We start from the raw sequence: 19291 nt of genomic DNA, 5'->3' as shown, positions 1-19291 counted from the left end.
GTGAGGTCTCTGGTGACTCAATACATATCGTATTGTGAGGTCTCTGGTGACTCAATACATATCGTATTGTGAGGTCTCTGGTGACTCAATACATATCGTATTGTGAGGTCCCTGGTGACTCAATACATATCGTATTGTGAGGTCTCTGGTGACTCAATACATATCGTATTGTGAGGTCCCTGGTGACTCAATACATATCGTATTGTGAGGTCTCTGGTGACTCAATACATATCGTATTGTGAGGTCTCTGGTGACTCAATACATATCGTATTGTGAGGTCTCTGGTGACTCAATACATATCGTATTGTGAGGTCCCTGGTGACTCAATACATATCGTATTGTGAGGTCTCTGGTGACTCAATACATATCGTATTGTGAGGTCCCTGGTGACTCAATACATATCGTATTGTGAGGTCTCTGGTGACTCAATACATATCGTATTGTGAGGTCTCTGGTGACTCAATACATATCGTATTGTGAGGTCTCTGGTGACTCAATACATATCGTATTGTGAGGTCTCTGGTGACTCAATACATATCGTATTGTGAGGTCTCTGGTGACTCAATACATATCGTATTGTGAGGTCTCTGGTGACTCAATACATATCGTATTGTGAGGTCCCTGGTGACTCAATACATGTCGTATTGTGAGGTCCCTGGTGACTCAATACATATCGTATTGTGAGGTCTCTGGTGACTCAATACATATCGTATTGTGAGGTCTCTGGTGACTCAATACATATCGTATTGTGAGGTCCCTGGTGATTCAATACTTATCGTATTGTGAGGTCTCTGGTGACTCAATACATATCGTATTGTGAGGTCCCTGGTGATTCAATACTTATCGTATTGTGAGGTCCCTGGTGACTCAATACATATCGTATTGTGAGGTCTCTGGTGACTCAATACATATCGTATTGTGAGGTCCCTGGTGACTCAATACATATCGTATTGTGAGGTCTCTGGTGACTCAATACATATCGTATTGTGAGGTCCCTGGTGACTCAATACATATCGTATTGTGAGGTCCCTGGTGACTCAATACATATCGTATTGTGAGGTCCCTGGTGACTCAATACATATCGTATTGTGAGGTCTCTGGTGACTCAATACATATCGTATTGTGAGGTCCCTGGTGACTCAATACATGTCGTATTGTGAGGTCCCTGGTGACTCAATACATATCGTATTGTGAGGTCCCTGGTGATTCAATACATATCGTATTGTGAGGTCCCTGGTGACTCAATACATATCGTATCGTGAGGTCTCTGGTGACTCAATACACATCGTATTGTGAGGTCCCTGGTGATTCAAAACATATCGTATTGTGAGGTCTCTGGTGACTCAATACATATCGTATTGTGAGGTCTCTGGTGACTCAATACATATCGTATTGTGAGGTCTCTGGTGATTCAATACATATCGTATTGTGAGGTCCCTGGTGATTCAATTCATATCGTATTGTGAGGTCCCTGGTGATTCAATTCATATCGTATTGTGAGGTCCCTGGTGAGTTCCCTGGTGATTTTCTTTCTTTCTGGTTTGTCAAACTTTATTCCCACAAACACATTTGTAGAATGCCCCACCCCTCTGGCTTTGAATGACAGCAGCGTGATCAATGAGCTGCCGGGTGTATTGCTCTGGAACTCCAGGATCACTTGAGCCCGCCTCTTCTCAGTGCCGTCCAGACGCACAAACCTGAAAACTGTCCTCCCAGAGTGGGACCTCCAGCATAGTGAGGAAGTGTGTGAACCGAGACAACCAGACTCTTGATGTGGTTGCCCTCACTGTGCAGTCTGAGCAGGCTAGACAGAGCCTCCACCTTGAAGCGGCTCCTCCAGGTCTCTGAGAGGTTCCTCTCCTCTTCTTCCTGAAGAAACTCCACCAGCTCACTAACCTCTGCAGTAGACGTGTGCACAGTGTGTGATGACGGGCAGACGGACAGTCTAGACACATAGCACACTCTGCCCATCACCAGCCTCAGCCTCTCTGTGACGTCCACTGCCCAAGTGTAGACCTTACCGTGAAATGCTGAATACCACAAGTGTAGACCTTACCGTGAAATGCAGAATACAACAAGTGTCGACCTTACCGTGAAATGCTGAATACCACAAGTGTAGACCTTACCGTGAAATGCTGAATACCACAAGTGTAGAGCTTACCGTGAAATGCAGAATACAACAAGTGTCGACCTTACCGTGAAATGCTGAATACCACAAGTGTAGACCTTACCGTGAAATGCTGAATACCACAAGTGTAGACCTTACCGTGAAATGCTGAATACCACAAGTGTAGACCTTACCGTGAAATGCAGAATATAACAAGTGTCGACCTTACCGTGAAATGCGGAATTCCACAAGTGTAGACTCTACCGTGAGATGCTTACTTACAAGCCCTTAACCAACAGTGCAGTTCAAGAAGAGTTTTAAGAAAATATTTACCAAATAAACTAAAGTAAACAATAATAAAAAGTAACACAATAAAATAATAATGAAGAGGCTATATACAGGTTTTTTATTTATTTTTTATTTCACCTTTATTTAACCAGGTAGTCTAGTTGAGAACAAGTTCTCATTTACAATTGCGACCTGGCCAAGATAAAGCAAAGCAGTTCGACACATACGACGACACAAAGTTACACATGGAGTAAAACAAACATACAGTCAATAATACAGTATAAACAAGTCTATATACGATGTGAGCAAATGAGGTGAGCTAAGGGAGGTAAAGGCAAAAAAAAGGCCATGGTGGCAAAGTAAATACAATATAGCAAGTAAAACACTGGAATGGTAGATTTGCAATGGAAGAATGTGCAAAGTAGAAATAAAAAATAATGGGGTGCAAAGGAGCAAAATAAATAAATTAATTAAATACAGTAGGGAAAGAGGTAGTTGTTTGGGCTAAATTATAGGTGGGCTATGTACAGGTGCAGTAATCTGTGAGCTGCTCTGGGTACCGGTACCAAGTCAGTGTGCAGGGGTACAGGTCAGTTGAGGTAATTTGTACATGTAGGTAGGTACCTGCTTTATGAGGTACTACAAACCCATGGCAGGATTAGACAGATGGGTATACAAATTAACTTGGGTCTCAGCCCATGTGGGGGTGGAGGGGAACGAGGCAGTTGATGTACTGGGTAAACAAGCACTTAGTAGTGGGTATGTTGATTTTGTAGTTTCAATGAGAAAGGCAGAAGCAAAAGGTCTGATATGGACAGTGATGGTGCAGAGATGGCAGGAGCAGTGGAATAGAGATACTAAAGGGCAGGCATTTATTTCAAGTACAGAGTAAAGTCGGGGAGGGGAGGACGGCAGGAAGGGACAAGATTAAGGGCGGGACACAGCCAGTTCAATAAGAAATTAAATGTGATAGGGCAGGATCCAACAGGAAAGTGTGATTATTGTCAGGAAACAGAGACCGTGGAGCATGTATTGCTACAGTGTGGGTAGTATCAGAGGGAAAGAGAGGGGCATAGATCGAGTATGAAAGAGAAGGGGATACAGGAAATTAGTTTAAGGAGTATAATTGAGTAGTACGTCATTATATATAGTTATATAGTCTCAAATATTTTGATATCTTTTTTTAAGAGCAACGGGGGATGGCAGGTAGAATTTAGATCCTCCTTGTCGCTAGCCCACACTCCAGTACAGTAGGTGGCGGTAATGCACCATAACGTTGGCTACCAACCGCTGATAAACCCCACCGAATAAGGAAGAAGACGAAGAAGAAGAGCGGTAGGAAGTGTTGACAAATATTACAGTTTTACGTCAACGGAGAGCGAATGTAAATCTTGTTTGCAATCAATGCTACTGTAGTCGTTGTACCTTAGCATAATTTGTCAGACTTCCAGAGTCATCTTTTAATTTAACATCATTATTTAATCGTACACATTTTTCAATTATGTGATGTCGTTTAAGTGAATCTAGCAGTCTAACTGTCATCCAAGTAGGACTAATGTTATCTCCCAGAGACATGGCGACTTAATTAATGACCCACCACACGTCTAGACACCTTAAAATTCGGTGACAGCACAACGTAAAATCAACGATGTCTCAATTTATGGATTCCGAAGAGAATACGCCATTGCTCAACGATGATTCTGGCAGGTGTGTTATAGCACAGACTAACGTTAAGTTATTATTCCATAAAGCTTTACTGTATGTGCTCAAAAAGTGTGTCACATTTGTCACTTGCCTCAATCATGTTGTTCTATCATTGTCGAGCTTATGTAGTTTGTCCTTTCCGTCTAGTGATGACTCCCAAAATGATGAATACAAGAGTAGATGGCGGTCAATTCGTGTAATGTACTTCACAATGTTTCTAAGCAGCGTTGGTAAGCACATTTGATACCATTTATTTTATCCTAGCCACATTGCCTACCTTTTTTTAAAAGTGAATGACTGAAAGGATACCAGTAACTGCCTCGGGGAAAGTTGTTAGTCGTGGATGTGTGAGTCATAGATGTTAACCAAAGCCCTAAACTGTTAATGGTATGTGACATTTATTAGTCTGTGTTTATGCTGTGCAACATGTTTAACGATGGATATAGCCTAGGCTTCATGTATTTGTGACTTCCTCTAGGTTTCACTATTGTCATCACGTCAGTTTGGCCGTATCTGCAAAAGGTGAAGTTGACGTTGTTTTCCTGCTCTCGTCTTACAACTGTTTGGTTGAATATAAGAACCAACTAACTAACGTGTTCATACTCAATACCATTAATTTCACTTTTAAGTCCAATTTTAGACCTGAAAAGGAGAAGTGTGAGAAAAAAAATAGCAAAGAAGAACCTCCCTGCTTTACTTCTTAGAAATGCCAGAACACTGTATAAGCCATGTTTTTTTGTTGGAAGTTGTGGGTATGCTATTTCACCCTCTCCCTTTTGAAATATAAACGTGAAGCTCTTGAAATAGCTCTCATGAAGCTCTCAAAACTGTGACAAAATAATAGTGCATGCAAAAAAAAAATAAGAGATAATGTCGCACATGGCATCACAATCTACAGCATGACTGACAGTGGTTCTCAAATCTACTCTATCTGCCCGTCTAGATCGATGACAGTGCCAATGCTAGCTTCCTGGGCTGGGTGGTGGCGGCCTACAGCCTGGGCCAGATGCTGGCGTCCCCCCTCTTTGGGCTCTGGTCCAATCACAGACCCAGGAGAGAACCGTTGGCCTGCTCTATTTTCATCAACGTCACAGCCAACATCTACTACTCCTACGTCTACCTACCCACATCACAGAACAAGTACCACATGCTCATGTCTCGAGCTTTAGTCGGTTTTGGAGCAGGTGGGCTATGTCTCTGGTTTAGTCAGATGTAATACAGTATCACCAGTCGAAGTCAAGGGGCTCTTTCACTGCACACTTGTGCTTGCAGATTTTTCCTTTGGTTTTGTTGATTTTCTAAATCAGGGGTAGGCAACCCTGATCCCGGAGTGTCGCAGGCACCTCATATTTTTGATTTAGCCGACGTGGAAGACCGAGGTGTGTTTGAATTTTGGCAATAATTGAACTTATCAATTAGCTCAGTTGGGTCAGGTGTGGTGCCTAGTTGTAAACACAATTATTACATTTCACATTTTAGTCATTTAGCAGACGCTCTTATCCAGAGCGACTTACAGCAGTGACTGGATACATTTTCATATTTTTTTTGTTTGTTTGTTCTTTCTGTACTGGTCCCCTGTGGGAATCGAGCCCACAACCCTGGCGTTGTATGTGCCACGTTCTGTCAACTGAGCCACACGGGACCATGCAGTACCTGCGACACTCCAGGAACATTGCCATTTTTCTCCCACCTGTATTGTTGGAACAAATCTAATTTGGACGTGCCTATCTAATATTTGGTTGTTGGTCTTGTTTTTGTTTTTGCTTTTATAGGGAACGTAGCTGTTGTGAGGTCCTATGTTGCTGGAGCCACCTCACTGAAGGAGAGAAACAGTGCTATGGCTAACACAAGTGCCTGTCAGGCTCTGGGGTTCATTCTGGGTCCAGGTATGGTTGTTCTCCCTTTTCCCCATTACTCAGTCTCACAGTGAGAGTTGGCTGTGTTTCTACATCGGAGCACTGTTTGCTGACCTGGTACAAGTGCACATTGTCAGCATTAGGTATTAACTATACAAGTATGTTCGGTCACAATGAGCCTATTTCGCTATAAGGCTACGTCAATTGAGAGAGGTGTGAAGACTAGTCAACCTGATAGGGATTCAGCAGTTGATTAGCGAGTGTGACGATCTGCGGTAAAACTGAACTATGACGTAAGTGAGAATACAACAAACAAACAAAAACGGAACCAATTTTGTTCAGTTTTGACATTGTACGACGCTAATCTCTGATAATCTCTGTACTAGCAACATAAATATTGTGTTGCAAACATTTAAAAAGGAAATACAGCAAGATAAAGGAATGATTGTGATGAATGCTGGGACTTGCCAGGGACCTCACGATACGATATTGTCACCATATTTTTTTGGGGCGCCGATACGATATTGTGATTCGATACTGTGATTTTTTATTGAGATTTGATCTTCCAAACATATTGCTCACCATATGTCTTGCTGCAGAGAGACAAGAGAGAGAGAGAGAGCCACGAGAATGTGTTTTTTTTTTTTTATCATTCATGGAAATAAAGTGCTGAAAATAAATTGGCTCCCTGTTTTAAAAAGAAGACGGAGAACAAGCTATGAAGGAGAAATACTGGAGTTTTGGTGAAGCTACAGCCGACTGGCACATAAATAATATTGCGATGTTGTCGATATGATAAATTATCAAATTCAATATTCTGATATGTAACTCAATTGACCCCCCCCCCCCCCCCCCCCAAACAGATCATTGTGTACAACGTGACATCATAGTGGAAAAAAGCTCATTAGACAGCAGCTAAGGTGTAATACATTTTAATTTGGTTTTTCAGCTCTCCAGGCCGGTTTGTCATTCATTGGTGAACAAGGTGTTAGCGTGAAGGTCATTGACCTACAGCTGAACATGTACACCGCCCCAGCTCTACTGGCTGCATTATTTGGTGTCATCAATATCCTGCTCGTCGTATTAGTGCTGAGGTGAGCGGTTACATTTTGACCTTTCTGCTGACGTCTTGGATTTATCCAAATAACATCTTGTAGATTTACCATCTGTTCAAGTGTATGTTCATCTGACGATGTTGACTTGGATAGTACCACGGGTCTCTTTACTGCCATGCTGGGAGCAGGCATGATTCGTGATTTGAGGGGCGGCAGGGTAGCCTAGTGGTTAGAGCGTTGATCGAATCCCCGAGCTGACAAGGTAAATAATGATGTCCGTTTACCCCAGAACAAACCAGTTAAACCCTGTTCCTCTAGGCCGTCATTGTAAACGAGAACTTGTTCTTAAACTGACTAGCCTAGTTAAATCATTAATAATTATTTCTGTTCAATAGGGAACACCAAGTTGACGACTATGGAAGACATATCAGAGCCATCAATTATGTGTCTGAAGGTACATACTTTGCCAAAAGGTTGAATAAATCGGAGCCTTGTCTGTTATGTAGTTGAGACTACCTTGTATTTAACCAGTAACCGCTTGCATGAAGACCTATAGGACATACCTTTTTTAAAACCAGTTTGGAACATTTGAGTGGTTGTGGATAGATCAGGCATCTTTTTTGTTTCTGTAGCTGAAACAAGATAAAGTAGTATGTTTGCTTTGGCTTGTAAAGTTGTTGAGTGCCATGTCTTCACTCTTCTCTTACAGAAAGAATGGATGTCAGTCAGGAAACAGAAGGGAATATTGATCACGTTGCTGTTTTGACCTCCAATGTTCTATTTTTCATCATCATGTTCATTTTCGCTGTCTTCGAGACGTACGTACTGTTTTATAGTCGCCGTGCCAATAACGTAGTATCGTCGGCAATGCATAACAATAATATCAGTATTTGTTGAATGACTTGAAGCTCATTTAGAAACGCACGACTGTCGGAAGTCACAAGTAAAAACCGGTGCAAGTTGTATTTGCTAATTTTCATCCCATTGTTTTTTTACAACACGCGTCATCTGTGGACGGGGTTTTCTACACTTTTGATTTTCAGCATAGCCACACCCCTATCTATGGACATGTTCTCTTGGACTAGGAAGGACGCAGTGCTCTACAACGGTATCATACTGTCCTGCGTCGGCTTTGAGTCCATCCTGGTGTTTCTACTTGTGAAGGTTCTCTCTCAAAGGTAAGCCGTTCAAATCTAATTTTATTGTTCACGCAAGTGTTTAGCAGATGTTATTGCGGGGTGTAGCGAAATGCTTGTGTTTATAGCTCCAACAGTGCAGTGATATCTAACAAGTAGTGTATATACCAATTTCACCACAATACACACAAATCCAAAGTAAAATAATGGAATTAAGAATATATAAATATTGAATGAGCAATGTCGGAGCGGCATAGACGAAGATACAGTAGAACACTTCACTGTTCATTTCATAATAATGAAAACAATGACTGACTGTGAGGGGGGGGACGACACAATGTTAATTTGTGAATGCCACTGTCAGGATATAGTGTTGAGCGTTGACTGTGCGTTGAGTATGAAAGACGCTGTTGTCTTCCAGGATTGGTGATCGTCCTGTGCTCCTTGGAGGCTTGGCTATCATATTCTGTGGCTTCTTTGTCCTGCTCCCATGGGGGAACCATTACCCTGCCATCCAGTGGGCAGGTATGGAATCGCTGGCTTTTCTTTTCTTTACCTTTACGACCTTTAGGTCGTTTAACGTCAGTCATGTGACAAATTAGCAGTCTTCACAATTCTTATAGTTTTTTTTGAAGGGGGGAGGGTGGGGGTTCAAATTCAACTGTAAATACAGTATGTTAGCAGCATAGACTGAGCTATAGGACTGCAGGAATGAATACACCGGTAATGAGACCGTGTGCGTTATACTTACAGTGCCTTCTGAAAGTATTCATACCCCTTGACTTTTTGTTGTATTCATACCCCCACATTTTGTTGTTACAGCCTGAATTCAAAGTGGATTAAATTGTTTTGTTTTTCTCACATCTACACAACACAGTGACAAAGTGAAAAAATGTTTTTTTAGAAATGGTTGCTAATTTATTGAAAATTAAATACAGAAATATCTAATTTACGTAAGTAGTATTCACACCCCTGAGTCAATACATGTTAGAATCGCCTTTGGCAGCGATTACAGCTGTGAGTCTTTCTAGGTAAGTCTAAGAGCTTTGCACACTTGGATTGTACAATATTTGCACAATATTATTAAAAAAGTTATTCAAAGGTTGTCAAGTTGGTGTTTGATCATTGATAGAAAGCAATTTTCAAGTCTTGCCATAGAGGCCACTCAAGAACATTCAATGCCGCCTTGGTAATTAACTCCATATTTGAAAGGTGAATTTGTCTCCCAGTGTCCGTTGGAAAGCAGAGTGAACTAGGTTTTCCGCTATGATTTTGCTTGTGCTTAGCTCTAGTCTGTTTCTTTTGATCATAAAAAAACGTCCTAGTCCTTGCTGATGACAAGCATACCCATAACATGATGCAGCCACCACCATGCTTGAAAATATGAAGAGTGGTACTCAGACTGTTTTAAAGTCACCATTGGCCTCATGGCGAAATCCCTGCGCAGTTTCCTTCCTCTCCGGCAACTGAGTTAGGAAGGACACCTGTATCTTTGTAGTGACTTGGTATATTAATACACCATCCAAAGTGTAATTTAATAATTTCATCATGCTCAAAGGGATATTCGATGTTTGCTTTTTTTATTTTTTATACCCATCTACCAATAGGTGCCCTTCTTTGCGAGGCATTGGAAAACCTCCCTGGTCTTTGTGGTTGAATCTGTGTTTGAAATTCACTGCTCGACTGAGGGACCTTACAATTATCTGTATGTGTGGGGTACCGAGATGAGGTAGTCATTAAAAAATCATATTAAACACTATTTCACATAGAGTGAGTCCATGCAACTTATTATGTGACTTGTTAAGCAGATTTTTTACACCTAAATGATGTAGGCTTGCCGTAACAAAGGGGTTGAATACTTATTGATTCAAGACATTTCCACTTTTTAATATTTAATTAATTTGTAAAAATGCATAAAAACATGATTCAATTATGGGGTAAGTAAACCAGACGCACACAATCTCAATGTAATCCATTTTAAATTCAGGCTGTAACACAACAAAATGTGGGAAAAAAATCAAGGGTTGTGAATACTTTCTGAAGGCTCTGTAGAGAAGCTCGTCTGGGAGGGAGGTTTCGGGGGGTGGGTACACTGCACAGCACAGCTGGATTTGCCTTTGTAGTCTGAAGTCCTTGCCACAAGGGGTGTGAATACTTTCTGAAGGCACTCTCTCTCAAAACAACACAGACCTCAAGAATTACACTGTCATCCACGAGACGTTTGCCCCAATCCCGGCGTTTGCCCCAACTCCGGTCTCCAACAGCTCCTTCGAGCCGACAGGCTGCCCTGCTGAACAGACATGGTGCCAGTATACCCCCGCCATTCACCTGGCACAGTTCCTTACCGCCGACGTCCTCATTGGAGCGGGCTACCCGGCCTGCAACGTGATATCCTACACGCTCTACTCCAAAATCCTAGGGTCCAAGCCTCAGGTATGTTCACGTGTTCAGAACACAGCTTCACCGTTGACACGTATCGAATTCTAACGCCATCGTACTGAACCAATGAAAGGGGGCATTGAGAGATCTAAGACTGTTAGCATTTTTAGCATTCCAACTCATTCATCCACTGTGGCGGGAGTGTGTTCCGAATGACAGTACGTCCATTGTCATGAATGGGGCTCTCATAGGCCATGTTTTCATTGGAATGAGAGCGGATTTTTGTAATGATCTTATTGCTTGTATGTACCCATACCTCCATTGTGACTCTCTGGACTCCCACTGCTTTGTGTTTTAATATTCTATGCCAGGTTTTTCATAAAGGAATGAGAGGCTGGCACACAGAATAGTGCAGAAGAGTGCTTTATTCATGCAACATAATTAGGCGATGTTTAGACCTGGATTCAAATATTATGCTTGTTGAAGTGTTTGGTTTTTTAAATACTTATTCTGTGTATTAGGGTATTTTCAAATAATGTTCCCGAATCAACTACTTCTATTTGAAAGTACTGTATTTTCAAACAATTTCCTATAAATATTGTTTGATTATTATTTTTTTTAAATGCTTGTTTCCAAATACATTTAAAATAACCCCAGGACCAATCAGACCTGGGCTCGTATCCACAAAGCGTCTCAGAGTAGGAAATTGCACGTAAGTGCTGAGAATATAAATATTTATGTTAAAGGTTCAAAATAAAAGCTAGGCTTTACACCTCTTTAGTCATACGAGTCCTGACCTAGTTGACAGATGTTTTTAGGAGACCTCATGAGCTGTCCTACCCAATTAAGAGTTATCAGCAGGCGACTTGATAATAGAAAAATACAGTGAGTCAGTGGTTCCTGCGCCACATGGATTTTGTTTAGGAGTTGTTAAAAAGATTATTTAGATATTTCTATATGATCGATCCATAAATAATCCAGACAATGATTTCTCACAACGCCTAAAAAAATGTAACATGTTGAGAGGTACTAATTTTATTTATTTTTTTCTAGCTTTCAAATAGCGACATTCATCTCCTCTCAACTGAAACTATACTCCGGGTCCTTAGTGTACAAGCGAAAGTAGTGTTTTTTTTGTCAGTAAAGCTGATAGACTAAAGTTGATGTTTTGAGTCCATACCAATGCTTTAAATCACATTAAAAGACAGTTTTGTTCAGGTAAAAAAAAAAAAGAAAGGAAGTGTAATTCGAATTCCCCTTTAATTGCCCATCTGGCCCTTTTTAGTGGCGCCTCTGGCAATTTAATTGAGAGGGTTTCTGTCAACCCACAAGACATCAACTGGCTACACACAGAGTGATACATGAATACACACACACACCACACGGACATAGGCAATATCTCTGGAAATGTATTGGTTGATATTGTGTTAGGTTTAGTTTTTTTTAAACCAATAGTGGCTAACCAGGGGTGGGATAATGTCAATGTTGCGTTGATTTAGCTAGTAACTGGGAGCTTGCGTTGTCCCGATACTTTCAGAATTGTTTGGCGAGCTAATCATAGGTGTGCTGTGAGCTACTGGTAGTTCCCAATCGATCTGTTAGAGACCCTTGAGACCTGAGAGATCATATTAGGTTATCCCTTTGGTCATGCCTATAAGTTGGGAAATTGAAAGCATCTAGGGCTTATGTTAAAAGGTAGACTCAGCGAGAGGCTCTACCTCACTGCTGTTTTTGGTCCTGTGGCTTCCATGCTGTACACAGCGTGAACCTAACCCGTGCACATGTGCAGTTACTGTGGGAGAGCGAATTGTTGCGTCTCGCTCATCTCAATATCCTCTCAGGTGCTGCTCGCGGTGGCAACGTCAGTCTAGCTTTAACTCTGTGTTCAAGGGCCGTTCCCCCCGTGTCTCTGTGGAGACAAGGAAGTTGCAAGGGAGGGGCGTGGCCAGCGTAGAGGGAAAAACCTGGTTTCTACCATGAGCCTTTGCAACAGCAACATTGTCGTTAAATGACTTGATGCCTACCGTGTACTGCCAAAATGATTTATTTGTTCAACAGGAGTGATGAGTGTGTTGATATAACGGTAATATTGTCAACATTTATTTTTTAACAAACATCAGAATTGGTAAAAAAAAAAAAAAAAAATTGTGCATGCCAACATATTAGGCAATAATTAAGAGTAGAGAAATTATATCAAGTGTTTTACCATTGCAACATTTGATGGAAAGTCACATTCATCTGGGTGTCTGAAAACGTGCTATACAGGTCACAGCTGGCCATGCCTCTTCGTGATTGGTTATTTCCCATAATTTACAACGATGAGACTCATCACCATCTTTCCTTTGCGGTACCTCAAACTGTCATGACGACCAGCTGAGATGAACCCTTTTTAGGAGTTGATTTTACTCCTGGCTCAGAGTTTGTCTGGTCAGTGTCTTACCAAGCGAATACCTACTGTGAGCTGGGAGGCTTTTTGTTGTCGTCTTAAAAACCAAGTTTTAACAGGATTCTTAGGACCTTTTTTATGAGATGCTTTGTGGATACGGGCTCTGGCTTCAAATGCATGGGAGTGTTTTTAAATATTTTGTACTTGAAAATACACTTCTATTTGAGTATTTTACAAATAAACGTCCAAATATTCAAAGAAAATATATATCCTAATACTTACTGGATGTAAAATGTATTGAATATTTTAAACCAGGTCTAGTTTATACTTCCCATTTCATCTTTGTCAGGCCAACCACAGGCCTCTCATTCCTTCATATCATTTCAACCCAGCACCGGTATTCACAGGTGTGCATATCATATTTTTCTACTATACCAGGTGTAACGTTTTTAAAAATAAGTTCTCAGCTGGCTAGACTGGTACAGTGTGTGTGTGTAAAAAGCTGGACTGGTACAGTGTGTGTGTGTAAAAAGACTAGACTGGTACAGTGTGTGTAAAAAGGCTAGACTGGTACAGTGTGTGTGTAAAAAGACTAGACTGGTACAGTGTGTGTAAAAAGGCTAGACTGGTACAGTGTGTGTGTGTGTAAAAAGACTAGACTGGTACAGTGTGTGTAAAAAGGCTAGACTGGTACAGTGTGTGTGTAAAAAGACTAGACTGGTACAGTGTGTGTAAAAAGACTAGACTGGTACAGTGTGTGTAAAAAGGCTAGACTGGTACAGTGTGTGTGTAAAAAGACTAGACTGGTACAGTGTGTGTAAAAAGGCTAGACTGGTACAGTGTGTGTGTGTGTAAAAAGACTAGACTGGTACAGTGTGTGTGTGTGTAAAGCTGGACTGGTACAGTGTGTGTGTGTAAAAAGACTAGACTGGTACAGTGTGTGTAAAAAGGCTAGACTGGTACAGTGTGTGTGTGTGTAAAAAGCTGGACTGGTACAGTGTGTGTGTGTAAAAAGACTAGACTGGTACAGTGTGTGTAAAAAGGCTAGACTGGTACAGTGTGTGTGTAAAAAGACTAGACTGGTACAGTGTGTGTAAAAAGGCTAGACTGGTACAGTGTGTGTGTGTGTAAAAAGACTAGACTGGTACAGTGTGTGTGTAAAAAGACTAGACTGGTACAGTGTGTGTGTAAAAAGACGACTGGTACAGTGTGTGTGTAAAAAGACTAGACTGGTACAGTGTGTGTGTGTGTGTGTAAAAAGCCTAGACTGGTACAGTGTGTGTGTGTGTAAAAAGCCTAGACTGGTACAGTGTGTGTGTGTGTGTAAAAAGACTAGACTGGTACAGTGTGTGTGTAAAAAGACTAGACTGGTACAGTGTGTGTGTGTGTAAAAAGCCTAGACTGGTACAGTGTGTGTGTAAAAAGGCTAGACTGGTACAGTGTGTGTGTAAAAAGACTAGACTGGTACAGTGTGTGTGTGTGTAAAAAGCCTAGACTGGTACAGTGTGTGTAAAAAGCCTAGACTGGTACAGTGTGTGTAAAAAGACTAGACTGGTACAGTGTGTGTGTAAAAAGACTAGACTGGTACAGTGTGTGTGTGTAAAAAGACTAGACTGGTACAGTGTGTGTAAAAAGACTAGACTGGTACAGTGTGTGTAAAAAGACTAGACTGGTGCAGTGTGTGTGTAAAAAGACTAGACTGGTACAGTGTGTGTAAAAAGGCTAGACTGGTACAGTGTGTGTAAAAAGACTAGACTGGTACAGTGTGTGTGTAAAAAGACTAGACTGGTACAGTGTGTGTAAAAAGGCTAGACTGGTACAGTGTGTGTGTAAAAAGACTAGACTGGTACAGTGTGTGTAAAAAGACTAGACTGGTACAGTGTGTGTGTAAAAAGCTAGACTGGTACAGTGTGTGTGTAAAAAGACTAGACTGGTACAGTGTGTGTAAAAAGACTAGACTGGTACAGTGTGTGTAAAAAGCTAGACTGGTACAGTGTGTGTAAAAAGGCTAGACTGGTACAGTGTGTGTAAAAAGACTAGACTGGTACAGTGTGTGTAAAAAGCTAGACTGGTACAGTGTGTGTAAAAAGGCTAGACTGGTACAGTGTGTGTAAAAAGACTAGACCGGTACAGTGTGTGTGTAAAAAGGCTAGACTGGTACAGTGTGTGTAAAAAGCTATACTGGTACAGTGTGTGTAAAAAGGCTAGACTGGTACAGTGTGTGTAAAAAGACTAGACTGGTACAGTGTGTGTAAAAAGCTAGACTGGTACAGTGTGTGTAAAAAGACTAGACTGGTACAGTGTGTGTAAAAAGACTAGACTGGTACAGTGTGTGTGTAAAAAGACTAGACTGGTACAGTGTGTGTAAAAAGACTAGACTGGTACAGTGTGTGTGTAAAAAGACTAGACTGGTACAGTGTGTGTGTAAAAAGACTAGACTGGTACAGTGTGTGTAAAAAGGCTAGACTGGTACAGTGTGTGTAAAAATACTAGACTGGTACAGTGTGTGTAAAAAGACTAGACTGGTACAGTGTGTGTAAAAAGACTAGACTGGTACAGTGTGTGTAAAAAGACTAGACTGGTACAGTGTGTGTAAAAAGGCTAGACTGGTACAGTGTGTGTAAAAAGACTAGACTGGTACAGTGTGTATAAAAAGACTAGACTGGTACAGTGTGTGTAAAAAGGCTAGACTGGTACAGTGTGTATAAAAAGACTAGACTGGTACAGTGTGTGTGTAAAAAGGCTAGACTGGTACAGTGTGTGTAAAAAGACTAGACTGGTACAGTGTGTGTGTAAAAAGCCTAGACTGGTACAGTGTGTATAAAAAGACTAGACTGGTACAGTGTGTGTGTAAAAAGGCTAGACTGGTACAGTGTGTGTAAAAAGACTAGACTGGTACAGTGTGTGTGTGTAAAGACTAGACTGGTACAGTGTGTGTAAAAAGCTAGACTGGTACAGTGTGTGTAAAAAGCTAGACTGGTACAGTGTGTGTAAAACGACTAGACTGGTACAGTGTGTGTAAAAAGCTAGACTGGTACAGTGTGTGTAAAAAGCTAGACTGGTACAGTGTGTGTAAAAAGGCTAGACTGGTACAGTGTGTGTGTAAAAAGACTAGACTGGTACAGTGTGTGTAAAAAGCTAGACTGGTACAGTGTGTGTAAAAAGCTAAACTGGTACAGTGTGTGTAAAAAGACTAGACTGGTACAGTGTGTGTAAAAAGCTAAACTGGTACAGTGTGTGTAAAAAGACTAGACTGGTACAGTGTGTATAAAACGACTAGACTGGTACAGTGTGTGTAAAAAGCTAGACTGGTACAGTGTGTGTAAAAAGCTAGACTGGTACAGTGTGTGTAAAAAGGCTAGACTGGTACAGTGTGTGTAAAAAGCTAAACTGGTACAGTGTGTGTAAAAAGACTAGACTGGTACAGTGTGTGTAAAAAGACTAGACTGGTACAGTGTGTGTAAAAAGCTAGACTGGTACAGTGTGTGTAAAAAGCTAAACTGGTACAGTGTGTGTAAAAAGACTAGACTGGTACAGTGTGTGTAAAAAGCTAAACTGGTACAGTGTGTGTAAAAAGACTAGACTGGTACAGTGTGTGTAAAAAGCTAGACTGGTACAGTGTGTGTAAAAAGCTAGACTGGTACAGTGTGTGTAAAAAGGCTAGACTGGTACAGTGTGTGTAAAAAGCTAGACTGGTACAGTGTGTGTAAAAAGCTAGACTGGTACAGTGTGTGTAAAAAGACTAGACTGGTACAGTGTGTGTAAAAAGCCTAGACTGGTACAGTGTGTAAAAGTGAACAAAATGGAATAAATGTGGGTCTTTTTTTCTCTCCTGTCCCCCAGGGTGTGTACATGGGGTGGTTGACAGCCTCTGGTAGCGGGGCCCGGACCCTGGGGCCCGTGTTCGTCTCCCAGGTGTACACAATCCTGGGTCCACGTTGGGCTTTCAGCCTCATCTGTGTCATGGTGCTGGGGGCCATAGTTCTCCTGGGAGCCCTCTACCACAAACTCATCTCCTTCGCCGTGCGTCACGGCAGGATCCTGGAGTAAGAAATGTAGACCCCACACCCATTTTAGGGGGACTTTTTGTCGACTTTAATCCTAAAATGAGAAGCTTTCACTAATGAAGTTGCTGCCGGGGGTGTGGTGACAGTTTCACAATGCCTTATGGTTTGTCACTCAGGTTCGATATTGAAGATGTTTGGTCAAGAACGAAACGGTAGGGCCATTTTTATTTTCTCCTGAGTTGAGATGAGAGTCGCTTCTCCAGTTGAAAAAGGAACTACTTCTTTTACCACTAAACGTGTTGCAGTAACTGCTACTTCTCTGATTTTGTATGGAAAAGCAATTTCAAAATGTGCTCTCTCTCTCTCTCTCTCTCTCTGTCTCTCTCTCTCTCTCTCTCTCTCTCTCTCTCTCTCTCTCTGTCTCTGTCTCTGTCTCTGTCTCTGTCTCTGTCTCTGTCTCTGTCTCTGTCTCTGTCTCTGTCTCTGTCTCTGTCTCTCTGTCTCTGTCTCTCTGTCTCTCTGTCTCTGTCTCTGTCTCTGTCTCTGTCTCTCTGTCTCTGTCTCTGTCTCTGTCTCTCTGTCTCTCTCTCTCTCTGTCTCTCTCTCTCTCTGTCTCTCTCTCTCTCTGTCTCTCTCTCTCTCTGTCTCTCTCTCTCTCTGTCTCTCTCTCTCTCTCTCTTTGAAAGTGTACTTGGCTTGTTTGGGGGGACCACTGATTTAAACATCGGTTCATTTGTTTGTTTTTATGCTGTAAATGGTTTGAATAATGGTCACTTTTAGTATTGAAAAATATATACGTGCATGTAGTTGAAGTGGCTGATTCCAACTGAGTCACTTGTTATTGAAATAATGGAACACCTGTTATGTGAAATTGTGGGTATAAACTCAGCAAAGAAAAGAAACATCCCTTTTTTCAGGACCCTGTCTTTCAAAGATCATTCGTAAAAATCCAAATAACTTCACAGGTCTTCATTGTAAAGGGTTTAAACACTGTTTCCCATGCTTGTTCTTTTGAATCATAAACAATTAATGAACATGCACCTGTGGAACGGTCGTTAAGACACTGACAGCTTACAGACTGTAGTCAATTAAGGTCACAGTTCTGAAAACTTAAGACACTTACACCGAGGCCTGTACTCTGGAGCGGGATCGATTGAGGTGGAGTGTCCGTCATGGTCTGGGGCGGTGGATCACAGCATCATTGGACTGAGCTTGTTGTCATTGCAGGCAATCTCAACACTGTGCGTTACAGAGAAGACATCCTTCTCCCTCCATGTGGTACCCTTCCTGCAGGCTCATCCTGACATGACCCTCCAGCATGACTGGAGGGTCATTCTGCTCGTTCTGTGTGTGATTTCCTGCAAGTCAGGAATGTCAGTGTTCTGCCGTGGCCAGCGAAGAGCCCGGATCTCAATCCCATTGAGCACGTCTGGGACCTGTTGGGTCAGAGGGTGAGGACTAGGACCGTTCCCCCCCCAGAAATGTCTGGGAACTTGCAGGTGCCTTGGTGGAAGAGTGGGGTAACATCTCACAGCAAGAACTGGCAAATCTGGTGCAGTCCATGAGGAGGAGATGCACTGCAGTACTTAATGCAGCTGGTGGCCACAACCAGATACTGACAGTTACTTTTGATTTTGACCCCGCCCCCTTGTTCAGGGACACATTATTCCATTTCTGTTAGTCACATGTTTGTGGAACTTGTTCAGTTTATGTCTCAGTTGTTGAATCTTATTTTCAAACAAAATAAACACAGTTGACAGTGAGAGGACGTTTATTTTTTTTTTGCTGAGTTTATATTGGAATATGTTATAAGAAGAGGTGCATTTTTGTGAATGTTGAATTAAAAAGAGTATTTAGAAACATATTTTTTGTTATACTAACAAGAGTCCTGCCTCTAGCACAGACTGGTAGGAACATTTCTACCACATCTTGACTTTGTTGTTCTTTGAAGCAGTCTTACATCCTGATAATTATTTGCTATCATGAGATTGTAATTTTTTTTTTACTATACATTGATAATGCCTACAGTAAGAATCCATCAATAAATGCAGTCACATATTAAAATGGACCTGTTGTATTGATTGAAAAAGGAAAGGTCTATTATATTATTCTGAGTGGCTGCGTGACCGGACTTGATACCTCTTCCCGATGGCCAAACAAAAAGTGTCTGGTGCACAGGGGTCGTTCTTTGTAAAGTAGGGGACCAAGTGAGGATTTCCTAAGCTGGACAACTAGTTACAGCTGTTAAGTCATTGATAATAATCAGCAAACATTTGTTATGTCATTACATTAAGATATAAAGGTGGGGATCAAAATTCACAAAGTAGATTTTAAAAAAAATCTGTGTTTAAGTCTTTTATCATGGTTGGTGTC

General features: G+C 41.5%; 1 protein-coding gene across 1 annotated transcript; it reads left to right on the top strand.

Moving 5' to 3' along the window:
- Positions 1 to 3702: 3702 nt before the first annotated feature.
- Positions 3703 to 18982, top strand: mfsd8 (major facilitator superfamily domain containing 8). The gene is made up of 12 exons (XM_036958299.2): positions 3703 to 4102; positions 4247 to 4329; positions 4578 to 4621; positions 5043 to 5283; positions 5872 to 5985; positions 6905 to 7049; positions 7406 to 7464; positions 7720 to 7828; positions 8054 to 8188; positions 8568 to 8671; positions 10335 to 10579; positions 16755 to 18982. Exons 1-12 carry the CDS (start codon positions 4044 to 4046, stop codon positions 16959 to 16961), a joined length of 1545 nt encoding a protein of 514 aa, XP_036814194.2. The 5' UTR covers positions 3703 to 4043; the 3' UTR covers positions 16962 to 18982.
- Positions 18983 to 19291: the final 309 nt, after the last annotated feature.

This window comes from Oncorhynchus mykiss, chromosome 21 (genome assembly GCF_057628025.1).
Source record: "Oncorhynchus mykiss isolate SJ-2025 chromosome 21, ASM5762802v1, whole genome shotgun sequence".
Lineage (NCBI taxonomy): Eukaryota > Metazoa > Chordata > Actinopteri > Salmoniformes > Salmonidae > Oncorhynchus > Oncorhynchus mykiss.
The sequence above is the reverse complement of the archived record's forward strand: the minus strand, read 5'-3'. Positions and strand labels throughout refer to the sequence as shown.